This window comes from Scyliorhinus canicula, chromosome 22, assembly GCF_902713615.1.
Source record: "Scyliorhinus canicula chromosome 22, sScyCan1.1, whole genome shotgun sequence".
NCBI classification, from domain to species: Eukaryota; Metazoa; Chordata; class Chondrichthyes; order Carcharhiniformes; family Scyliorhinidae; genus Scyliorhinus; species Scyliorhinus canicula.
This window is the reverse complement of record NC_052167.1, coordinates 8,234,357-8,260,428: the sequence shown is the minus strand read 5'-3', so window position 1 is coordinate 8,260,428 and position 26,072 is coordinate 8,234,357. Positions and strand designations below refer to the sequence as shown.

Genomic DNA, 26,072 nt, shown 5'->3' with positions numbered 1-26,072 from the left:
GCTAAATAGTTGGCTTTTATAGCAGACCAAGGCAGACCAGCAGCGGGGGTTCAATTCCCGTACCAGCCTCCCCGAACAGGCGCTGGAATGTGGCAACTAGGGCTTTTCACAGTAACTTCATTTGAAGCCTACTTGTGACAATAAGCGATTTTCATTTCATTTCACAATTAAACTGACAGAAAAATTTAACTGACTATCTAATACTTTTTTCTCAACACTCAAAAAGGGAAAGGGTGATTGGGAGACAAAGAAGACAATAAAAATAGAAGCTAAAGGATCTTAGATGCTCTAGGATTACTTTCAGCAATGTCTTTCTGAAGTTCAAGCTTTTGTTTCGATATTTCTTCCTTCAAGGCTTGCGATCGTTTTCTCTGGCAAGGTTGCCTACTTTCTCTGTAGATTCAGGATTATTTCAATTTTACAGCAAAGATGTGCCACGCACTCGCTTTAGAACGAGACAGCAGTTCTTTCAGTGCAAGAGAGAGAGAGAGAGAGAGAGAGAGAGACTGTTCCTTTCACTTCCAAGGTCGAATCACTTCTGCTCAGTTCTCTCAAAAAGCATCACGCAGGAAACAATCACTGACTGTTGTCAGGCAGACAATTTCCCTGGCCAACCCAATGGGTGCAAGCCAACCAATCGAACTAACTTCCTCTAAATTTGGTTCTGAAGGTTCACTCGGCACGGACTAGTCTGTTTCTCCTCTCCAAAATACAAAACCCAGGAACACAATGTTCTGACAAGTAGGCTGCTTCAGCTCCAGTCCTCTGCTTATAGGCACATTCTGAATATGGGTCCACAGATCATAAATAAGAAAAGACAATGGGAACAAAGGAAATTAAATGAAATAAACAGGAAGGACACTTAGCAGTTCTCAAAGTTTTACCAGTAACCTTTCCCTGGTGAATGTAATTGTTTTAAGTTCCTCCCTCTCTTTCATCTCCTGATTCACAATTATTTTTGGGGTGTGATTTGTGCCCTCTACATTGAAGACAGACACAAAGGGCGCGTTTCTTCAAAGTGGAGACTAAGTGATCGCGCTGTCGTGAACACCGTTGCGTTTCACGACGGCGCAAAACGGGCGCAGCGACGACCAATTCAGGGGGCCAGCACGGTGCTGGAGCGGTTCACGCCGCTCCAGTCTCCCTTCCTGGTGCCAAATGGGCACCACGCCAACCCGCACATGTGCAGTTGGGCCACGGCAACCCGTGCATGCACGGGGGACTTCTTCAGCGCGCCTGCCCCTACGCAACATGGCGTGGGGGTTCAGCGGCTGGCCACACAACAAATTTGGGCTGGGGGGGGGGGGGGGGGGGGGGAGAAAGAGAGGCCGGCCCGCCAATTGGTGGGCCCCGAACGCTGGCTAGACCCCATCGGAGGCTCCCCTGGGGACAGAGCCCCCCCCCCCCCCCCCCCCGGACCCTCGGAGGCTAGCGGCTTTTCACAGTAACTTTGTTGTAGTGTTAATGTCAGCCTACTTGTAACAATAATAAATATAATTATTACCATCTAGATGAGCAACACTTATTTCACTTACACTTTTCCTTTTTAAATAACCTTAGAAACAATCTGTTTTTACATTTCGAGCTCGCTTTCTGTTGTACTCTAATTTCCTCCTCCTTATTAATCTTTTAGCCATTCGTAGATGTTCCTTGTATTTGGTCTAATTTTCTGACCAGCCACACATTTTGATTTGCCCAATCTATATGTACATTAAAATTACCACTGTACATTTCTCACAAGCCCCCGTTATTGTTTCCTGAATGCCCCTTCCTTCAGTATGGTTACTGATTGGAGGTCTATAAACCACTCCCACAAGTGACTTCTTATCTTTACTACTTCTCACCTCCACTGAAATTGATTCTACATCTTGATCTCCAGAATTAAGGTCACCTTTCTCTGTTGTACCGATGTCATTATTAATTAAGAGGGCTACTCCTCCACATTGTTAGCTTTCAGTTCTTCCTAAATGTCATGTACCCTTGTCACGGTTATCCTCCTGCCACATCAGATTACATATTTATTTCAGACAATATCCTGGTTAAAAAGTGCAACCACGCTTAACTGTGTCTTTACTACGTGCAATAGGACGAATTTACATTCATGACAAACAAAATAAAATGTGCATGTTTAAGGAGGATTTAGGGGATATCCCATCTGTGATTGCTGCACTCAATATGTGAAGCAGACCTTGGCTACCACAGAGAATAAAAACATTTAGTTCTTAAGGATTCTGGTGTAATAACTAGAATTATTCTGATGGATTAGTGGCTTTTCCCCCGATCAGCCTTGCAAGCTGAGTGGTTTAGAGTGGAGGAGAGTGATTGGTAAAGTGGAGCTGAATGCGTTGTTTACAGTTGTTTGCTATCATGGCACAGCTGGGGAGCAGGATAGCAAATTACTTTAATTAACCAACTGGAAAGCTCAGGCACTGCGTGACAACGTCAAAACTGCAGATTTCCCAAACACTCCCAAAAACGTGGACTCCATTTGTCATTTGGGTAGCTGGGATGAAAATCATTCTAACAACTCCTGATTAGACAGATGGCTCAAGTTGCAAGAGAGGATCAAGTAGATAATCATAGATTCACCTGCTGCTGGACTGGGGGAAATTGCGGCAGTCAGGAATTGAAATTCTGAGGACAGCGCAGAATCAGAATTGCCGACTCCTGAATGTGGAACCTGTAAAAATGATGCTGGCAGGTAAATGAGGAACAGCTATATGAGAATTTGGGGGTGTATGTATTATTTTTAACATCTCAATTAGCCAGAGTGTCTGCGATAAAATTGACAAATCATAAAATCACAGGTAATGATGACTTATGCAAATTAAACAGTACCTGCCCCAGCTGCACAGCCACTTACAATCTTACAAAGGAATAAACTGCAGTTGTGTCAAGTCGCAGCAGGAACAATTGGAAAAGCAATGGCATTGTTTTCTTCTGCAATATTAGTGGTTTGCTTTGGGCAGGCATGGTGTAAAAATTCCCATTGCATTCTTCCAAGAAAATCAGAGGGTTTGACTGGGAATTGTTTAGAAACCAGAAAAGAGCCCAAAAGCTGATTAAAGAGCAAAACAATACACTGAATATGAGAGCAAATGAACCAGAAATACAAAAACATATTGTAAGAAGTTTTCAAAGCATATAAAAAGGATACGAACAGCGACAGTAAACACCGCCTCTTTGAAACAGAGACAAGAGAAATGGTGGAAGCACTGAACAATGATTTGGTGTCTGCCTTCACAGTAGAAGACACAACTGCATAGCCAAAATGGAGAGCAACTTAGTGGTTTAAAAGAATGAGGAAATTAAGGTATCTGCAATTACTATTAGCAGTGTAAAGGTAATGGAGAAATTTAAGGGACCAGTCTGACAAATCCCTGGGACCTGATGGCCGACAAAGGAGATAGCTGCAGATACGCTAGCTAGGATTTTCCAAAATTCCTTAGATTCAGGAATCATCCCATTGGATTGGAAATAGGGAAATGCAATATTCCTTTTCAAGAAAAGAGGGGAGAGAGAAATTAGGGAACTAGTCTGATAGCCATTAGAAAAGTACTAGAAGCTATTATTAAGGAAGTCTTAACAATGCATTTAGTAAAGCAGAGTATGATTAGAACAAGTCAACAGGGTTTTACAAAAAATAAGTCTGGTTTGACTATTTATTAGTGTTTTTTGAGGATTTAGCTCATGGGGTAGATAAAGAGGATGTACTATGCTGAGATTTCCACTGCACTGTCAATTCTTTGATTTTTGGAATTTAGAAGGAGGAGAGATGATCTTCTTGGAATTACAAGCAGCTGAAGGGGCTGTGCAGGGTAAATGCTGAGATATTGTTTTCCGTTGATTGGGGAATTTGGAACACGAGAGCACAGTCTCATGATAAGGGGCCGGGATTCCCTTTAGAACTGAGATGAGGAGAAATTACTGCACTCAAACGGTTGTGAATCTTTGGAATTCTCTACCCCAGAGGGTTGCCGATGCTCCATCACGGGATATACTTAAGGCAGTGGGATAGACAGATTTTCGGTTTCACAGGAAATCAAGGGATATGGGGAGCAGATGGGGAATGGATTTGAAGCCAAAGATCATTGTGAAGGTATTGAATGGCGGAGCAGACTCAATCGGCCATGTGGTTAGCTCTTGCTGCTTGCGACCTTGCACTGCCATAGCTAGCATTTACAAAACAATCTCTCAACCAACACCAATGAATTGGACAACTGGATAATGATTTCATTGCTGTTAGTAGGCACACATGGGCTGCATTACCATCAAGACCGTATTTCACTGGCTGGGGAATGCTTTGAGATTGTGCCAAGTACTAAACAAATGCAACTATTTTCTTTCTTCTTGCTGAAAGGAAGGATCCTGTGCTCAACTACTGCTTGGCTAGACTATCTGAGTGAGCCAGATTTGACTGCATCAGAACATCCAGTGGTTTACCATTTACCATTAGTTAGAGATGTCCTTACAACATTTAAGAGGCATCTGGATGGGTCCATGAATAGGGAGGAAAGAGGGATATGGACCGAGTAAGGGCAGAAGGTTTTTAAAAAAAGTTTGGGCATCATGATCGGCACAGGCTTGGAGGGCCGAAGGGCAGGTTCCTGTGCTGTACTGTTCTCTGTTCTTGTCTATTTTCCCAAAATAAGCTGCTTGAGACTAGTTTGTTAAAACCATGACAGCTACTACAGTGGGAATTCAGCATGAGGTTAGACCTTCTCCTCCCTCCAGATCATGGGCTTTTGACAGCATTATTACATCAGCATCTATTTCTTCTTCTTTACTCCATATCTCTCCCGCTGGTATTCACTCTGATCATCTTTCCATTCTCCTACAGATTTCCTTCCCTAAAGGGCATTAGCAAACCAGTTGCATTTTTCTTTTACAACAATGATAGTTTCTTGGTCACCGCTACTTAGATTAGCTTTCAATTCCAGATTTTTATTAATTAATTAACTTGTTAATTAACGGAATTCAAATTCCTCTAGTCGCCATGGCGGGATTAGAACACGTGCCCCCAGAGACTAAACCCAAGCCTCTGGATTACTAGTTACCATCTCCCATAATGTACAGTTACATTTTAGTGAAGTTAATGGGCAGAAATGAATACGGAACTCTTGTTAAAATGGAATTTGAGTTTGAAATGACAGCTTGTGTTGTGTTTAGTATGTCGTTACAGTGAAAATATATCAATGTCAGGCCATTCAATGCATTTTAACGAGGAGACTGATAGGGAGATATTGCCTTTGTGAAGCTAAAGGCCATGCAGCGCTGTGACTCGAACAACAGCTTTTCAATATCCACATTTAGCTGTACATCTACCCTCTGGCCGGAAGTTGCTGTAGTTATATGTGTGTGTGTGCTGTTAGCCTCATTATTAATTTTACAGCAAAGCTTCATGCATTGCACTGCAAAAGAATTTGCTTTCTCTAAAGTGCTTCGAGTCTTGATAAGATGCAATTCAAAGGCAAGTTTCAATTCCTCATTTCAAAACATGTAAACTATTTGAAATAATCCCTTTGTATATAGTCCCAATGTGAGTGGTCTGGAGTATTTGTTCCAGTCACGCGTCTCCTCCTTCATTCCGAACAGAATTCAAAGATCTGCTGGTCACTACTTTCCCCACATTAACAAAAGTGACTACACTTTGAAAGTTCCTCTGGCTGTGAAACACTTGGGGACATCCTAAGCTTCTAAAAGGTGCTGTACAAATTCTTTTCTTCTATGTTGGTGTTCTTCCATGCAAAAGTTAATCATTGAATTGTCCACTAATGCAATCAAAATATGCTTTTATCTGTCAGTCACATTGGGGTAGGCATGAGTGAAGATGCTCTTTGATCAATGGATCTTTGTACTCATCATAAATCCTTACACACAGAGAAAATAATTTTCCAGTGGCTAAAGCTATGGACAAAGCTGTGAATACATATAAGATTTATGATTAATGAGCACTCGCTCTGCCTACAGTGCCCTCGCTTTCCCCCATTACTAATGTCATTTTAATTCTAACAGTGTAATTGCTTCCTGGGATCTTTGTAAAGATGTACAATTGCTGGTCAAGTTGTAGTCATTGCATGTACATTATTTTCTGCAGTGCTATTCCTGGATCTACCTCTGCATCCACCAACAGACACCAGTCAAACATTTAAACTTGTTGCTTTTATTATTGTGTTCTCACCTACCAGCAGGCTTTGCTCTCTGATTTGGTCCCTAGCCACTTTACCTGCCTTATGGTTTATTTGTACTTTTAGGCACCATTTGATAAAGATCACTAGTCAGCCTGGAGCTTCTGAAACTACAGAAAATTTTAACATCATCAGATTCTTTGCAGCTGTTATGGGCTTAGCATTATTATTATATTCCAAGAGATTTAGTGAGTTTTATGACATCATCTATAACCCATAGTGAATCTTTGGTTCTAAACTTTTGACTGTTAGTTTTCTCTCCAGGGTTCTTTTACTATATAGTTAATTTAATCGGCAGCTTCTTTCCTGGAATTCTTCATACTTGACTGCTACTCTGGATTCCTAGGTTCTTACTTGTTGAATGTCTTGACTTTTGCTTACAGTTTTAAAAAATCAAGTTAGTGATTCAAATGCCCCGGAACAGTCACGGTACATTAACGGCAGGAACAAATCACTTCTTACTGTATGACATTGACTGTCACACCAAGATGGTAGTCCCATAACATTCATTCCAACATCTCATCTGTTTATAGCCTCCAATTCCTGTTGTCATACCTCGAGGTACTTACCAAATATATCAATTTTCAAAAAGGGAGAAGGAAGGAAGAAAGGAACAGAGAGAACGCTGGACAATCTCAGCAGGCCAGGCAGCGTCTGTGGAGAGAGAAGCGAGTGAACGTTTCCAGTCTGGATGACTGTGTCCACAGAGGCTGTCAGACCTGCTGAGATTGTCCAGCATTTTCTCTTTTTGTTTCAGATTCCAGCACCCGCTGTAATTTGCTTTTATCGAAGGAAAGAGGGTGACTTGTGTTCGCACCTTCTCATGTCTGAGAAATGTCTCTCTTAGCTTCACGTACAAAAAATTACCTTGAAGTGTAATGTCTACTGTTCTGAAGGTAAATACAGGAGACACTTCATGGAGCGGAAGACCTGATAATCAGATGAATGATAATTAGGTTTGGTTCATTCTTTTCAGGGTATATTCGATGTGCTACGCATCAAGTTAAACGTAAGCCCGTTTTGTTTAGGACTGGGGATCGTTCTGTGCTGTTAGTGATGAAAATAGAGCTTTATTTTTTCACACAAACCTAAATTAGATCAAAAGTGCTGAAGAAAACTGCTGAAAAAGTTGATGCACCATCGATTGCACGCGAGGCGAGTGATTTACCAATGTCAGGCTTTAATTAACTAGAACACAGCCTGGCGATCGTCTACAGTGGAAAGGGACGATCGTCAGGCTTCTGAGCATTTATACCTCGTTGATAGAGGCGTGGTTAACTCAGCCTCTCGGCCAATCGGTCGAGAGGCACATGACCGACCAGGGCCAATGGTAAGCCGACGTTCTGGCCCAATGGCAGACGAGTATGCAGATCATATCATCACAAAAGTAACTGAGCCAGGTGTGAACTATGTCACCAGGCAGAGAATTCAAATAGGTAAGTGGCTCTCCCCACTTATGTACACAGCAGATACATGGCTATCTTCACCCTATGACAAAGTGTTTATCCTTTGCTCAGCATCAACCAACTATGGAATAACTAAACTTAGAGATCCATCAAAATGGAGAAAGAGAAGAAAAAGGGCAACATAAATCCCTCAGGGATAATGATAAAATAACGAAGAATGAATTTGAACAAGATCGGGCTCAATGGGGTTACAACCAAAAGAGCAAAGTGCAATTCAGAGGAAATCATTCTCAAAATTGTTAGTTTTCTGGCCAGCCCACAGCTTGACCATCACGTCGAACTCAGATCAACAGGCAGAGGAATAACTGACTAAACCATAGCACTGAAAGAGTGAGTGATGAACGATTACCGGAAAGACACTTCATCCTGGACAGGGGGTCAAACTAAGGGATGATTTTTTTTTTTATTGATCACAAGTGGTTGAGAAATATAAATACAGAACGTTATTCTAAGCTGAGCTGTTACAGTCGGACAAGGAACACAGCCTGATGCAAACTATAAAAAGGAAAATGTTGAATTCATGTCAGAAATGTATCCATTTAAGCAAGAAGTGAAAATTCTGGATTTGTTTGAGAAATAGATCCACGCCCCAATGGGACAGAATAATAAAGAGGGTGTCATCCAGGACTGAGCCGTTATGATGGGTTTAATGGGTTTCTTCATCACTACCTAATTTGGAACCTTGTGGTGGTGGGGGATGGGGGGGGTGGAGGGGGAAGGGATAGTGAAGAAGGTCATCTTCCAAGATCCAGAGCTATACCCTTGTCTACTTGGTTAACTTGTTTATAAATGCTTAAATAATGCTTCGTTCCGTCAGTGATGTCTTTTGGTTATAAAAAGAACAAAGAATAAAGAAAAGTACAGCACAGGAACAGGCCCTTCGGCCCACCAAGCCTGCGCTCACCATGCTGCCCGTCGAAACTAAAATCTTCTACACTTCCGGGGTCCGTATCCCTCTATTCCCATCCTATTCATGTATAAAGAGAACATGCAATGGGTTATGTAGTGGGTAAGTGTGCCACACAGGAAGCTTCCAGGTCTCACAATCCCTATAGTGAACAGCCCGGTTTCCTCCCTCGCCATTGAAAATTTGGACATTATGATAGTCCGTATTGACAGCCATATTACTGTTTGTTCCTACTGACATTAAACAGGCGCTCACTCAGTGCCTGGATATTGGAAAGTGAGGGATGGAGCTGCTCAAACAGAATAGGAACATTTACTTCAAAGAACTGAAAATTTTTTGTGAATGCTTGATGGACTGCAATCTGGCAACACTGTTCATTTGAGAAAACCATCTTCCCAAACTTGCTTTTAGATTTGCTAAAAAGAAGGATTATGTAGTTCACATGTTGTGACCTCGATTGATCTGACAAGCACCACTCCTGATAACGTCACAATGAAAAGGCATCGCCTCAGGTCATCATCAGGAGTTACTAAGAGGGACGATAGATTTTCCCATGAATTTCCCCATGACAGATCTTGCTTTGGAATATATTTGCATTGTTATTTTAATAAAATACCTCCAAAAATATGATGTTAAGCGGTAGGAACAGGAGTGAGTATTGAGAATTCTTTCAAATGAGCCTGTCTCCAGTAGCAACACAAAACCCCTTTTAGGCTTTTAAGGCAACTGCTATCATCTCTAAACTGCAGTCAGTTGAGACAGAACATCAACTTGCAGAGGAAATGTGCATCAAAATGTGTAATATTAAATATTAATTTCTTAAAGAACATCTAACTAACAAAAAACAAAGCACTGGACTGACCATTGTCTGCTTGCGCCTCTGGAAATCATCTAATCAAACAAACAAAAATACAATTCCCAAAATGTAATTTTCTGATGCTTATTTTAAAAATGCTCAGTATATACTGTGCCCATGTGTGTACACATTGGGAAATATTTTCATTTGTTTACCTGTCTTGCTCTGTGTTAAAGATCCTGTATTTGTTTGGAGCCTGAGAGAGAGGGAGAGTTTGCAATGTGCTCTTACTGATGAGTTAGAGAAACCAAAGGAGAGAAGGACAGTACGTCACAGGTTGCAGCCACAAAATGCTATTAAGGGTAAAACAGAAAGGGAGAACCACGATTAACATAGAGGGCGACAAAGCTCTTGACAGAGGAGAGTTGCTCCCAGAGAAAGGACAGAAACACTCAGAAGCAATGACAGCGCTTCTAAAGGATACAGAAGATGTACACCACTCTCCAATTTGGAGTCCTGAAAAACTCAGCAAATGTGTGGATATCTTTGGTTTCCAGATTTTGGAGCATAATAATGGGTTTCTGCTCCTTACCAAAACACTGGTAGACAAGAGAAAAAATTCCTGCAGGTCACTGTAAAAGATATTTGACTGAAATCTTCAACAAGGTTACTGCTTTTAACTTGATGCTGATTGGTAGACACAACGATTTGCAAGAAATGACACCAACTGACCAATTTAAGTTGTAAAAATGCTCAACTTTGAAACCAAAGGAAGGCTGGAAAGAGTCTAACACAAGTTAACTGCTCAAACTATTCAATATTAACGTGTATGTGATAGACTTGCTCTGTTTTGGATTGTCAAATTCCACTTATTTAAATGGGCATTGCTGCTGTGCTTGGGTCAGATCACCGAACAGCCACAAAAACCTCTGCATCTTATTATTAGGAGACAACAGATTAGTTGTTGGGATGTTTAATTTCAGTACACGAGACACCACAACAGCATCAACATTTTGATGCAATCCTTCTAATTATTTTCTTTTGAAAGAAAAGAACAATTTATTTTTGCTCACCTGGTCAGCATTGTGCAAAGATTCATTCACTTCATATATACACAAAATCAGAAGAGTACAGCTCCTTCAACAGGATAATCCTAACAGGTATTCATTGAAGTGGAGTTGACAGAGTTTTAATAATACACACATGAAGCTGAGTGTCTAGCATAGCCGTTTGTTACATTACAGTAACACATTGAGGAATTGACAGGATATTGTAAACTGCAAGATTTTACTTTGAGTAGTTCACACTCATTGGAACGTCTGGTTGCACTATTCTTTATGTGATGTACAAACTTGATGGCTACTTACCATTTTTTTGGCCAGCAGACAGTGGGTGACAAGCCAATTCTGGTGATCTGATGTGATTTGACAAGCAGTGATACTGAGGTTTATTTAACTGAACCATGCAGGGAAGTGTCCTAATTTTGTGTACATCCATAAACTGATAGCCCATTTTCCAATTCACCACGTAGGTGTTTTTACTGCAACAATGCGCCAAGACCACGCACACATGCTCTGTCCTCGATTGCTCATATGAACTTTTTAATTCCAGTTTTAATCCCAATTTAATGACTCAGCTCCTTGCATAATTTATTCAGGGAGTTCTCTATTTCATTCATTCGTGAGATGAAAGCATTGCTAGCAAGAGCAGCATTTGTTGCTACCCTTAATTGCTCGACAAGATTCTGAAGACGCTATTGCTGATAAATACAGATAAATACAGATAATTAACAGGATTCACTAAAGCTTTATTATTCATGGAGGATTTTGATTATACAATCATTAAAATATTGTAAATGTCCAAAGTTTATTTTTTTTATCATTAAAATGTAACAAGGGACACCCCGTGCACTTCTGGTTAGATAATCACCCTGCCCTTCTGTTACTAGTAAAACGGAGGAATCACAACTCATGCACAAGTCTGATACAGGCATTCCCAATTAATGTTCACAATCACCTTTAATCAAAGAGACATGGGGTGAGATTGGTTGCATAATAAAGGCAGCTTAGTTCATCAACCTGTTTAACAAGCTAACAATTAGATGGCTCTTTAATATGAAGAGAATGTTTCTCTTTGCTTTATAGGGACTGCATTGTCCCCATTAGAGCAAGTTGAAATGTAAGGCACAGCCTCTGTTCCTCTTGCCTGGCAGGATCTTGTGCCAAACAAATGCATTTTGCAAGAACTAGTCACAAACACCAATCAATTCTGAGAAACGTGCACATTGCCTGAAAGCTAGAGTAATTCTTAAAGAAACCTACATCAGTGTGTCACATATTTCATTTTACTGGCTATTTCAAACTAAGAGAGATTTCATGCTAATTGTTTTATGCTGTTTCTGACAGTGCTGTGAGAGTCTGACTGTAGAGTGTTACACTCACTCTGTCGATGATGCTGCTGGACAGGACCTGCCTTGCCATGGAACGTGCCCTGCAAGGGAGAGGAGGATGGAGCAGAGGGCTCAGTCTGTGCAGGAGAAAAGGGGGAGAAGGGAAGAAGGTAAAAACAAAAAAAAAGAAACAAACACACATTATGTCAGAAACAGATGAAGTAATCTGGACAGAATCAGACACAGTGAGAGAGGACCTGCACCAGGAATTAGCCAAGCCACAGACACCCTGTGGGGGAAAAAAAATCAGTGATAACATTGGTTTAAAGTTATCAGATATCAACTTACTTAAAGCAGCACCTAAAGGAGAAATGCCAACAACCTCCCCTTGCCCACACACACACACATATGGCTGTACAGCATTGAATATCTGCCTGAGAATCCGGTTTGTGAACAAATTATTCAAAAAGAATCTGGAGCTTTTTGAAATAATACAGTAGAAATATGTAGTTTGTGGTTAATGATCTCAAAATAAACTCAGTTCAAGAAAGCCAATGCAGTCTACTAAACCCTCAATCCTACTGCTTCCTCAGATCAGCATTTACCCCTGTTAAGTGAGCCAGGACCTTGACCTCACTCACCAGTCCTATTACCCACTACTTTTTTCCCCTCTGTGCAAAGAAATACTTCCCAACTTTTGTCCTGGATTTCCCATAGAAGATGAATCCCGGATTCAATTACAATGACAGTTTGAATCAGAGAATGCTATTTATATTTCCTTTGGATTATATGATGTGTACTTGCGTGTTTCTTTCTTTAGTCTCCGCATTAAGCCATTTTCTTGGCCTGACAATCTTTACAGGGTATGCAATGCTTTGTGCTGTTCCGTAAACAAGAATTTATTAGAATTAATAATTTGTTGAATTTGTTCTCCTTCCCCCGTATGTACTCAGTGTCTCATCCAAAATAGGCAATTTTGCAAGGAACTGTAGCATAAATGTTATGAGCCCTCCAAACTCAAGGCATTGTCTCTTCCACCATCTGATAACACCTTTTCCCAATGTCTTACAATTACTTTTATCCCTTTGTTTGGCTTCATATCCTACAAGGTATTTCATGGACAAGATGATGAACTGTCAGTTGCTTCACAACCTCTGATGGTAACTTTCCACCAGCCACGAACAGCAACTCAGGTCAATTTGCTTTGTGACAATGCAATTGAATGAAGAATCTCAGTGTGCGATGAACTGTGAGGTAGGTTTGTGTCTCTACCCCCTATAAGGACATGGGCAGCAGAAGCATGAAACACAACCACCTGCACGTTTCGCTACAACTTACACATCACTCTGGCTTGGAACTAGATCACCGTTCCTTCACTGTCACCAGGTCTTAGTCCTGCAACTTCCTCCCAACAGGACAGAGTGTTTCTACAACACATGGACATGCGGTTCAAGAAGACACCTCACCACCTCCGTCTCAAAGGCAATTAGGGATGGTCAAGAAATGTTGGCCGAGCCAACTGCATCCACATCCCACGAAAGAAAAAAAATATTCCTAATTCAATATGCCAACAATACAATGTGCTTGCTCAACAAGGTTTAAAATGTAGAAAAGATTATCTGGAACATCTTCACTCCAGAATATTACTATCATATTGGAGGAAATGTATGACTTTTATCATTCCAGCTCCGAAATTAGTGAGAGATATTGGCATATGAAAACTTTATGAAATTATATTATCCACGATTTTTCAATGGGTTAATGCCCTGGTTAATACCTGACAACTAAATGCTAGGCAAATCCATCAAATGTGTGCTCATTACATACAGCCATTTCGGTGTAGTAGTAGAAAATAGCTATTGGAAACTTCCTATAAAAATGTAGAATGCAGAACCAGCCCCCCCCCCCCCCCCCCCCCCCCCCCCAATAATCTGGTATGACTATGGACAATGCCACGAGACAGCAGTGCACCTGCTTTCTGTGCAGTTGGCACAGTGGTTAGCAGTCCTGCCTCAGAGCGCCAGGGTCCCGGGTTCAATTCCGGCCTTGAGTAACTATGTGGAGTTTGCACCCCCCCCCCCCTCCCCCCCCCGCAACCACCGTGGGTTTCTTCTGGGTGCTTCAGTTTCCTCCCAGAGTCCAAAGATGTGCGGGTTAGGTGGGGTTAGGGGCACAGGGCTGAGGAGTGGGCCAAGGTGCCGATTTGATGGGCCAAATGGCCTCCTTCTGCACTGTAGGGATTCTATGGTGTTGAGGATTGGGTAAATCTCGTCGGTGCAGAACGCAGAGTTAAGCCTTGCTGTTATGCTAACCCAGTGAAGAGTACACAATCCCGAGCCTGTGACTGCACTCTACAGAGCCACTTTTAGACAAGGAGGTTCTAATGACAGCTGTCAGTTTCTCGAAGGTGATCTCAAGGGCAAGCTTCACTGTGCCATACACTCAGAAAATAATGTTTGGGACGGATTCCAAGGCTTGTACAGCTATGAATATGCAAACACGATCAGACATGGAGAATAATTGCAATAGAATCATCCTTGGGAAAAAAGAAGTAAATACTCTGATCACATATTTACTAGGTTTTCACAATTGGTAAACAAGGGAGCCTATCGAGTCAGGCCTTTTTCCTATAATCCGACATCGTGAATATTTTTAAAACACTACTTTGGGTAAAACGACATAAAGAGGAATGACCATTGCAGTCCAAATACCAGTTCGACTGCAGCGTTGGAGAAAATGTTGATTTCAGAAGCTTAGCGACCAAAACATCTCAGAACAACTGACCCGAGTTCCACATATTAGATTTTAAAGCTCGTTGTTTTCAACATCAATGGGCAAATTTAAAACAGTTAATTTGTGGTTCAAATATCTCTTTATTCTTTTTCTCCGTTTATACATCAACTATAACCGGGATTCTCTCTCAGTTCAGAGAAACAGAAAATAGTCTGTTGCTTTCTGCATAGTCTTAAAATAAACTAAAATATTAGGGTTTCGGTCCAGTATCCTAGCCACTGTTGGGGTCTGGCCTGGAATGTAATATACTGTCATTTGAAACAGTGGAATACGCCAGTGTCACAGAATCCTTACAACACAGAAAAGGACCATTGGGACCATAGTGTCTGCTCTGCCTCAATGCAAGCGAATTTCAGCTCGTCCCCACTCACCCGTCTCTTTCTCAGGGTCCTAGAATTTTTCTCTCTCTAGATGATTAGTATCAGCTTGGCTCAGTGGCAGTCTTCTCATCTCAAGCTTGAAGAATGAACTTGAGCACCTTATCTAAGTCGACACTCTCGGGAGAACTGCATTGTTGGAGGCGCCATTCTTTGGATTTGACTTTAAAACATTCGCCTGTTTGGACAGATTTAGATTATGCGGCACTACTGGAAGAAAAGCAGGGAGTTTTCCTGGTGTCCTCGCCAGCAATGATCTCCTAACCTACATCACAAAAATGGATTAACTGATCGTTTAAGTCTTCTGTGTGGAGTTTAGCACAAATCAGTCACTGCATTTCCTGAGTGGGTACAATCCCAAAGTAATCCAATGGTTACAGAGACTCCATGTATGTTTGACCAGGTTCTTTCCTTAAATTTCTAAACCTTTGTCTGTCGGCTTCAGGCACTAGTTCATATGCACCTAAGATGGATTTTTTCACCTCCTCATACTTCCCAGGTACCTCCTCTGATACTGATGCAAACACTTCACTAGCTCTACCTACCAATTTTGTTTGAATCAGTAATATCCACATGTCCTGTGGCCATTTCATTTGTTTAGCTGCCTTCTCAAATGAAATGAAAAAGGCTTCTAAATCCTTCTCATCAAACCTTGGCAATGCTTGGACGTATTTAAACAAATCCCCAGCAAGCCTTCGACTATGCCGCTCTTTCTCACTATCCTCAAACTGTATGTTTCTTTTTACATCTGCCAATTTTAACAAACTGTCACAATTCATGGCCATTTTCTGAAGTTCAAAGTCTCTCTCTTTTTTCCTTTCTTCTCTCTCCTTTTCTCTTTCCCTGATATCCACCTCCCTTTCTCTCTCTTTTTCTTCTGCTCGGGCTAGTCTTTCTTTTTCCCTCATTTTGTATTCAAGCTGCTTTTATTTTTTTTCATGTTCAAGCCGCTTGATCTGTAATTGAATTCTTGCCATTTCCAATGATTCTGACTGTGTCTCAGGCAATTTTAAATGCTCAGCTACCGCCGCAATTACCTCTTCTTTTTGTATTTTATAAGGCAATGTCAACTGCAATGTTCTGCCAAATCTAAAAGCCTTTTTTAAGTCTCTGTTTGTAAGGTACTACGTGTGACCTTCTCCACCCCCAAAAACTTCTGAGCCTCTGAAAGAGCCAATGTTCACAACACACTCCCTACTTAAACTGGAATACACCGCCTGAAAAGCAAAAACAGATTATGCTCACCCCTCACTGTCTTTAAGTTCACTAAGCCAACCCAATCACGAAAGATAGACATTTATCCCACTAACAAATTTGTAATGGGCCAGGGTTTGGAAAACTCCAAAGTATATCATGAAGTTCATGGAGTGCAATCAAAAACAAAGTTTATCCTACAAATTTTGTTAACCTTTTATAAACACACAGTAGACATTTTTATCAACTACAAACATAAATACCCTACACAGCTACATGTATAACCCTTAATAAATTTCCCCCTTTAAGCTGTTCCAATTTAGAAACAAGATCCCATAAACCAGAAAACTCTTTTCAAAGATGTGGTCTAGGACACGGCATTCAAGACCCGGTTTACACTCTTGTTTCCTTTTCAAACCATCAGGTTTGAATTCCTTCCATGTAATCTGGAAACAGCTTCTAAAATGCAAAGAGAGAGAGAGACTCCAAGATACTTGTCTGTCTGAATACAGCAGCCAAATGTGAAAAACAAAAGCAAAAAAACTCAGACCCACAACACAGCCCAAACCAAAACGAAAGTAAAACTCAGAGCCACAGCCCACCTCCACCCATACAGTGACATCACTGAAGCAATGTGATAAGACAAAACATTTCTTAAAGGGACACTCCCATGGCAACTCACTGAAGTTCAAAACGAAAGGTGGTCTTATCGAAACATACAGGGTTCGGAGGAGACTGGGCAGGGTGGATGCTGTGAGAATGTTTCCTCTCATGGGAGAATCCAGAACAAGAGGCAGAGTCTCAGAATAATGGGTCCTCACGAGGCTATGCCCCTTATTTTTGAAAATATAATTTTTGAACTTTTAACTGACTGTAAATTTTGCAATTTGGATTGAAATCCAGCAAACTTGTTAAAAATGCAAGGCCACATTCCAAGATGAAGATGAGAAACAATCAAATCACCCTCAGGGGAGTGCGAAGAAAGAGGCACTTCCTATAATTCCGACACCCATTGAAATCCACAACTGTCTCAAGAGACATTAAAAATGCAAAGTACTGGATATTGAAACAATGGTTGCCACAAGCGGGCACATGCCAAACCGTTTGTAAATAAACAATGGGTGAAAGTATTTTGAGGCCAAACTGCCCAGCTACTATAGAGAGATTGTAAGTGACCCAGGCAGTGTCAGGAAAGTCTGCAGCAAAGGAAAGTAGCTGATGGCTGCTCTCTCCCACTCTCTCTTTTGGATACGGCACCCAGTTCGAGAAGCCAACTTATCAGAAACCTAAATGAACCGAGATCCCATAACAATTGAAACATCTTCTACTTCTGAGCACATCCAAGAAACCCACTAACTCAAACCAGCCACAGTCTTTAGAATCTACACCTCCAGAATGATCAAAGGATTCTTAACCATATATTGTTTAACTTTTTTTATTGTACTCTTAACTCTCCTTTCTTAAGTCTACGTGTGTGGGTCTGTGTATGTGCGTCCGCCTGTGCACGTGTCTGTGCGTGTGTTCCTGTGCTTACGCACATATCTATGCGTGTGTCTTTGTCGAATGCCTGACATCACTTTTTATTATTTTTCGCGGGTTTAATGGTGAATAAATTTAATCTACTTTTGATTCAAGAAAAAATTATTTGATTGGCTCTTTATTGTTCAAAGCATACAGAGTTGAATACACTCTGATTTGGAAACAGTGGACCCTTGTGAAAAACAAACTTGAACTTTTGTTGTGATCAATGAGGAGGTTGAAGAGAGGAGATCCAGTTCACCCCTTCTCACCTGGTCATAACAGGGCATCCATTAGAGGCAGAGAGGAGGAGGAATTTCTTCATGCACAGGGTCATGAGTATTTGGAATTTACCACTCGGGAGTGTGGTGGAGGCTGGGTCATTGAATATATTCAAGGCTGAATGACAGATTTTGAACTGCAGGGAATGAAGGGTTCTGAGGAAGAGGCAGGAAATTGGAATCAATAAATCAGCCATAGTCTGTTGAATGGTGGAGCAGGCTGAAGGGGCTGAATGGCTGACCGCTGTGCCTATTTTCAGTGCTCTCGGGTTCTTATTTAAGTGCAAGGTTTTTTTCTATTGCCAGATAGATCAGGCATGGAAGAATCTTGGTTAATCAGTAATTTACCAGAAAATTCCGAAAGAACCCAGCACAGTGACTGCTCATTACTATAAACTCCAGGGGACTGGCAAAATTAATTCCTCTCATCAGAGGTACATCTTATTAAAGCCTGAATTCTGTTCTTGACTACACTGACTATAATAGAGCTTCAGGCATGAAAACATTTCTCATAATGAAGGCTCTACAATAAGAGCCAGCAATTGAGACAGAAATAAACAGAGTTACACAATTTAGAGCAGTTGCGATATCAGGTATATGGTCCTCTGAATCCCTCAATTGCATTAACGTCAAGTTAATCTTCCTATTCTTCTACAAACTCAGTTAAGTGGAAATGAGAGCGCTCATTTGATCCTCCAAATTAATCTGCCACAGCAATGCACTGCCTTCGAGCAACATTTACCCATCCCAGAATTCCAAGTATTAATAATGCTTTGTTTGAAGAAATATTTGTGGCATCAATCCTGAGTTGGCCTTTCAATAATTAATATCTGCGCCTGTGTGTCTGCTGTGAGTCACTTCAGTTAAAGTTACGCTCCAGGACCACATCCCCTTCTAGCTTTGCACCTTTCCTTACCCAAGGAAAGGGACGGTAAATCATCCTTTTTCAGGTTTTTGTTATTCTGAAGGAGCATTGAGTGCACACTGGAACATTGAAGCCAATGCCCTGTCCAGTATTTTCACACTGCTGTCCAGGGTGGTGTTCCCCATTCAACTTGGTGCCTTCCCAAAGAACTGGGGATACATTAATTGCTCAACAGATCTGAATTTTAGTGTTAGTGAGGCCACACCTGGAGTATTGTGTTCAGTTTTGGTCTCCTTACCTGAAAAAGGACGTACTGTAGCTGGAGGGTGTGCAGAGGAGATTCACTAGGTTAATCTCAGAGCTGAAGGGATTGGATTACGAGGAGAGGGACTGTACTCATTGGAATTTAGAAAGATGCCGGGGCGGGGGGGGGGGGGGGGGGGGGAGAGGGGGGGGGGGGATCTTATAGAAACATATAAAATGATGAAGGGAATAGAGATCGAACAGTACAGCACAGAACAGGCCCTTCGGCCCTCAATGTTGTGCCGAGCCATGATCACCCTACTCAAACCCACGTATCCACCCTACACCCGTAACCCAACAACCCCCCCTTAACCTTACTTTTATTAGGACACTACGGGCAATTTAGCATGGCCAATCCACCTAACCCGCACATCTTTGGACTGTGGGAGGAAACCGGAGCACCCGGAGGAAACCCACGCACACAGGGGGAGGACGTGCAGACTCCACACAGACAGTGACCCAACCGGGAATCGAACCTGGGACCCTGGAGCTGTGAAGCATTTGTGCTAACCACCATGCTACCCTGCAGCCCTATAGATAGGAATAGATAGGATAGATGCAGGCAGGTTGTTTCCACTTGCAGGTGAAAGCAGAACTAGGGCGCATAGCCTCAAAATAAGTGGAAGTATATTTAGGGCTGAGTTTAGGAGAACCTTCTTCACCCAAAGGGTTGTGAATCTATGGAATTCCTTGCCCAGTGAAGCAGTTGAAGCTCCTTCATTAAATGTTTTTAACATACAGATAGATAGTTTTTTTGAAGAATAAAGGGTGTTCGGGCCGGAAAGTGGAGCCGAGTCCACTAAAGATCAGCCATGATCTCATTGAATGGCAGAGCAGACGCGAGGGGCCAGATGGCCTACTCCTGCTCCTAGTTCTTATGTTCTTATAAATTTGAAAGGGTGACACAGCATCAGTAGTGCCTGTGCTATCACGATCCAATGCAGTAGCAATGCAGTACCTGCATTCTCTTGCACTCCTTTGATCCTGGGTCTTATAGTCAGCTCAGGATGTCTGAATATTTGCTAAAACATACTGAGCAGATATAGGGAGCAGACACTCACACTTACGCTGGCTGGAGAAGAAAGTTGCTGCATTGTCTCTTGCCACTGAAGGCCTTGCTTTGCTGGAGCTGCTCACTGCTGTAAATCAGTAATAAGCTGAGCAAATGAGAGGAATCTGAAAATATTACAGAGGCCAGCTGTAGTTTGAAGTTCGTTCCAGCTCGTGTGGAACTGAATTCTACTTAATCTAACTTTTTCATTTTATTTCTGTGAAGTTATCCCTTGAGGAAACGCTGCTTAGAACATCATATTTAATTTAAAAACATATACTTCTGGCTGCATTTCAGAAAGTTTTAAACTACTTTTAAATTTGACTTTGGATATTTCATTTAAAAAAATTTCTTTTGATTGTTACAAAATAAGAAAGACTGTTAGTCATTTAGAATCTGCTGACATCTCTCAGAAAGCACTTCAAACATAATTGATCCGTGTTAAAACAGTGTGATTACGGTTAGGTAGGAAAACACAGCACTATTTTGATCAGAATAAAGTGCGGCAAACAGTTTGTCTTTTTTTAAAGACAGGAATGTTAATTTGGACATCAAGATAATTCCCTTCACTTCTTTGAATAGTTTCCCGAGATCCTTCATAGCAACTGGGGCAGGCAGATAGGAGGTCTCTAACATCTCATCCCTCACCAGTGCCTCTTAAAATGCAGCACTCCCTCAGCACTGCTCTACCTCAGCACTGATCTGCAGTATCAGCCTGCAGTATGCTCCTGTATTTGGCTGGAGTTTGAACTGGATACGCTTGAAGCAGACACATTGCCAACTTGTATGGAAAACGGAGGAGAAATGAGAGGCATTGATGTACAACAGATAATGCACATTAGGGTAGATGCACAAAATTAGTCAAGTTGCTAGAACTTAAAATCAAGAACTCAAGGTGGATCCTCCTTCAGTTCACCTATCACATTTGTGCCTTCCTCTTGCCTGCCAAGCTAAGCTTTCCCCTAATGTTAGACATGAGCACTAACCTGCATTGTCCTTGCGATTCTCTCCTATCACCCCTCATGTCCGTTATGACTTCAGCTTGTCCACAAGACGCACCACGTGCTCCCTTGGTGCCATTCCCACTAAACCGCGGACTATACAACATCCCTTTTCTGGCCCCCATGCTAGATTATTTCAATCAATTCCCAACTTCCAGCTGCTTAAGACCCTTTGCTTTGGAATCCCTTCCATGAAATTCTGCACTTCTCTCGAAGGCCCATCTCTCTCAATGAGGTTTTTGGTCAGCATCCTAATCACTCCTTGCGTGTCTTGGTGTCAACATTTCTTTGATCACAAGTAGAGAAACTATTGGGATGTTTTTCTATGCTAAAGATGCTGCATAAATGCATATTTTTGTAGTTTTGGGTAACTCCTCAGTGAGTCATTGCGGTTGTATAATTTGCATTCAATTCCGCTAGATAGATATTAAAATGACCCAGAAGCAGTTTATATAAATAAAACCTGCATTTACTGTTTAATCCCAAACAGCATGTGCTGCATTTCAATTCCCAACAGAAAGGGGAGGGGTGGTATATAGTGAGGAGGATAGCTTGCGATTACAGGAGGTTGTAGACTAGTCAGATCGGCACATTCCCTGATCAATTTCACCAGCTGGCTGCTAAAACTACCCAGGTTCTGCAAACAGAATTATTTTTAAACAAACACATTCTGACTCCAGGCCCTTAACCCTTAAATTGCCCACTACATTTATAATCCAATTTTCCTAACATCTTCCAAACGACACAGTGGTAATTTACCATAGTTGTCAGGGATAGATATGAACTGGTTGGGGATAGAGGATGGGGTCATAAATTTTTGGACTGGGGAATGAGGGAAAAGGCTTTCTAATCACTAGATAGGGTGCATCTTTCTACAGGTTCAGAATGGCAGGAAATATTACATTTAAAACAAATTTAGAAATATTTGTATGCAGGATGGAAATCCCATTACATAGGAAAGGTCTCTGCTTTGCATCTTTCATGGATAAAAATAATAATAATCTTTATTATTGTCACAAGTAGTCTTACATTAGCAATGAGGTTACTGCGAACACCCCCGAGTCACCACATTCCAGCACCTGTTCGGGTACACCGAGGGAGAATTCAGAATGTCCAATTCACCTAACAGCACGTCTTTCAGGACTTGGGGAGGAAACCGGAGCACCCGGAGGAAACCCACGCAGACACGGGGAGGAAGTGCAGACTCCAGACTGACATCCACCCAAGGTCAGAATTGGACACGGGTTCTGGATCTGCAAGGCAGCAGTGTTAACCATTGTGCTCATTTATTCCATTTGCTCGTATTCAAATAATTCTTGGTTGATTTAAGCGTGACTTAGTCTTTTGAAATAAATGTGTTTTTCTTATTTTCTCTTCTGGATGCTCTCTCATAACTTATCAGATTGATTGCAGCATTGCTGAAGAAAGAGACATGCTGTTGAAGCTTTTCATCTTGCACTCAACAGGACAAATAATACCAAATTTCAAAGGGAGCAATCTGCATGAGAAAAGGTTTCGGATTGTCTGGAAAGTCAAATGTACTAAGTTGAGGCGCTTCCATGGAGAATGCACCAAGGAACTATTGTTCCCCACACTTCTGATTAATTAGAAAAAAGCAAAAATGCCTGGATATGTTCCTTTTGCCTGCAAAGGACAGGTCCCTTGTGTGTAACTATATGTAGCTTGGAGCTAGCAGAAGAGCATGTATTTTTTTCAGCAACACTGATCACCTCTACTACCATGCGGCAATTTATACATATTTGTTTTCATTTTTTTTTCCAATTAAGGTGCAATTTAGAGTAGTCAATCCACCGAACCGGCACATCTTTGGGTTGTGGGGTGAAACCCAAGCAGACACGGGGAGAATGTGCAAACTCCACACGGATAGTGGCCCAGGACCAGGATCGAACCTGGGTCCTCGGCTCTGTGAGCAGCAGTGCTAACCACTGCACCACCCTGCCAATTTATTTTTTAGAACACTTCTTTATAGTTCTCGACAATTTGACTTCTCTTTGCCTTCCTGTTGTTTTATAAAAACGTCTTTCCTAACTTCCAATTTGTTGTCCACTCCTTTAGTCTCTTTCCTTCTTTTTTCCTATGCCAATTTTTCCTTTAGTTCTTTATGCATCCAGGGTGAACCATAATTAATTTGTGTTTTTATTGAAATACATTTCTCTTGAACTCAGTTGATTGCCCTTTTGAAGATTTCCGACTGCTTTTCTGATTTTGTCTTTTTATTAAGTTCTCCCAGACTATCATTAATTCCACTTTCATTCCTTATAATTTGATATTTTCAATCTACGACCAGTGCCGCACTCAACCCATATCTTGAACCTTAATATGTTGTGATCGCTACCACTAAGATGCTCTTCTATTCTTACCTTCTCCCATGTGTTCTGGCTGATTACCCACTATAAAAATCCAGCATTAATTATTTTTCTATTGGATTAAGAAAGAAGTCCTTTAAACTTCATTCCCTTTTCTCCTTTTCCATCTCCTTCCTGCCAGTTTATTGATGTCACCCATGATTTTTTCATGTCTGCAACCCCACTTGTAGATTTTCCTCCTATTTCCTTCCAGTATTTAGTGATCCATAGATTACTCCTGTTAGGGGAACTCAGTCCATTGTATTCTGTATCTGTGCTTCTGCTCATCCCATCCTTTTTTATCTCAAACCATTATGTTAGCTCTAATTAGTACAAGTCCTCCAGCTCCCCGTCTGTCTCCCCAATTCCGGGGAGAACATATCAAATGCTGGAATTTTTAATGCTAAATTCCCAGGAAGAAATTCCATGTAACAAAACGAAATTAAACTGGACAGAACAGGGGAATTTTGTTTTATAAAGTTGTAGGATAAGTCAAATTATGATTCTGGCCCAGAGCTGGGGGATAGATTCTCAGGGTACAACCCCTCCAAGCCAGACCTGGTTTCCATGCATTAACAGATTGTACATTTGCAATATAGATTCTTTACTATGCGTGCCTGTGCAAATAATTCTGGAGAAGTGAGGCGATATAATTTGATCAAACCTTCAGTGATTCAATCCAAAGCCTGCAGTTAAGGTAATTTAAAAATAGGGAAAATATCTACAAATGGTATCATTTAAGTGGTCAGGTATTACACACTAGCAGAAAATTGCTGAATGTGGGTTAGAAGCTCCAAAAATGATGCTCTACATCCAATAAAGCTCAAGATTACAGCAAGAGTTGGAAATTCAGAATAGTTAATAAAGGCCATAGGTCTGTAACAACAATGCCAAAAATCAAGCACTGTCAACGCAGAAAAAAAAGTTTACACACCGTAGCAGCTGGCAGAGCTATGTTTTGAAAGAATAAGGACGCTGTGTGTATGTTTAAGCAATGGAGTGAACATACAACAGCATTAATTCAAGAGCGGACTATATGGTCAATGGAAGAGTCCTGGGGAAAATTGATGTACAGAGAGATCTGGGAGTTCAGGTCCATTGTGCCCTGAAGGTGGCAACGCAGGTTGATAAAGTGGTCAAGAAGGCATAGAGCATGCTTGCCTTCATTGGATGGGGTATTGAGTACAAGAGTTGGCAGGTCATGTTACAGTTGTATAGGACTTTGGTTAGGCCACATTTGGAATACTGCGTGCAGTTCTGGTCGCCACATTACCAGAAGGATGTGGATGCTTTAGGGAGGGTGTAGAGGAGGTTCACCAGGATGTTGCCCGGTATGGAGGGTGCTAGCTCTGAAGAAAGGTCGAGTAGATTTGGATTGTTTTCGTTGGAAAGACGGAGGTTGAGGGGGGACCTGATTGAGGTCTACAAAATTATGAGAGGTATGGACAGGGTGGATAGCAACAAGCTTTTTCCAAGAGTGGGGGTGTCAATTACAAGGGGTCATGATTTCAAGGTGAGGTGGAGAAAGTTTAAGGGAAATATGCATGGGAAGTTTTTTTACGCAGAGGGTGGTGCCTGGAACGCTTTTCCAGCGGAGGTGGTAGAGGCGGGCACGATAGCATCATTTAAGATGCATCTAGACAGATATATGAACGGGCGGGGAACAGAGGGAAGTAGATCCTTGGAAAATAGGCGACAGGTTTAGATAAAGTTTCCTGGATTGGCACAGGCTGGGAGAGCCGAAGGGCCTGTTCCTGTGCTGTAATTTTCTTTGTTCTTTGTTAATGCACTGGTCCCAATCTCACAGCCTGCTTGAGCTAATCTGGGGGGGGGGGGGGGGGGGTATCATCATTCAGTCCATCACACCAACATTTGCGCTTAAATAACGATCTACTGGATCTCATAAACTATGCCCTCTCCCCAGAGAATCATAAAACAGAGAAGGAAGCCATTCAGCCCATCAAATCCTTGTCAGCTGTTTGAAAGTTTTCCAATTAGTCCGATTTCCCCATTCTTTCCCTATAGTCCTTTTTAAGTACTTGTCCAATTCTCATCTGAAAGTTACTACAGAATGGGCTTTCTCTAATCTTTCAGGCAGTGCATTCAGTTTATAACAATGCACTATGAACACCCTTCAAATATTCTTTTTCAAATATTTATGGGGTATGGGTGTTACAATTGGCATTAACACCCCCATGACTCGGAAGGTGGAGTGAGGTCAGCTTTCATTCCCTTTTCCGGAAATGGGTGAATATGGGTTGACAGGGTTTAATTCAGCTGGAGATACTGAATCAGGTTAAGCAGAATGTTAATACTCTCAAAGGCTCACACAGAATGAAGGCCACATGGGCCAAGGATGAAATGCACCCACGGAAACACATCAACAAGGAGCCGGGGAAATAGGGATGGAGAAGGGGCAAGAAAGCTGCTGAAAAAGGACAAAGCCCACAAAATGTTAGATGCAGCAAGATTTTCCTCAGGACCAATTGAAAATCCAATATCTGCTGTTCTTTTCAGGAAATTACTATTTCTGGAACAGTGAATAACCAGGCTTGTGGCAAGTCGTGCATCTCCAAT

General features: G+C 41.6%; 1 protein-coding gene across 11 annotated transcripts in view; it reads right to left on the bottom strand.

Moving 5' to 3' along the window:
• LOC119956020 (serine-rich coiled-coil domain-containing protein 2-like) overlaps positions 1 to 26,072 on the bottom strand; it is a 643,754-nt gene that overhangs the window by 45,066 nt on the left and 572,616 nt on the right. For 3 of the 11 annotated variants that reach the window (XM_038782740.1, XM_038782742.1, XM_038782741.1), the window contains exon 11: positions 11,799 to 11,883. The exons of the other annotated variants lie outside the window; for them this stretch is intronic. In XM_038782740.1, the coding sequence (XP_038638668.1) occupies positions 11,799 to 11,883 (85 nt within the window). The remainder of the gene's footprint in view (positions 1 to 11,798; positions 11,884 to 26,072) is intronic. 11 annotated transcript variants of the gene reach the window in all.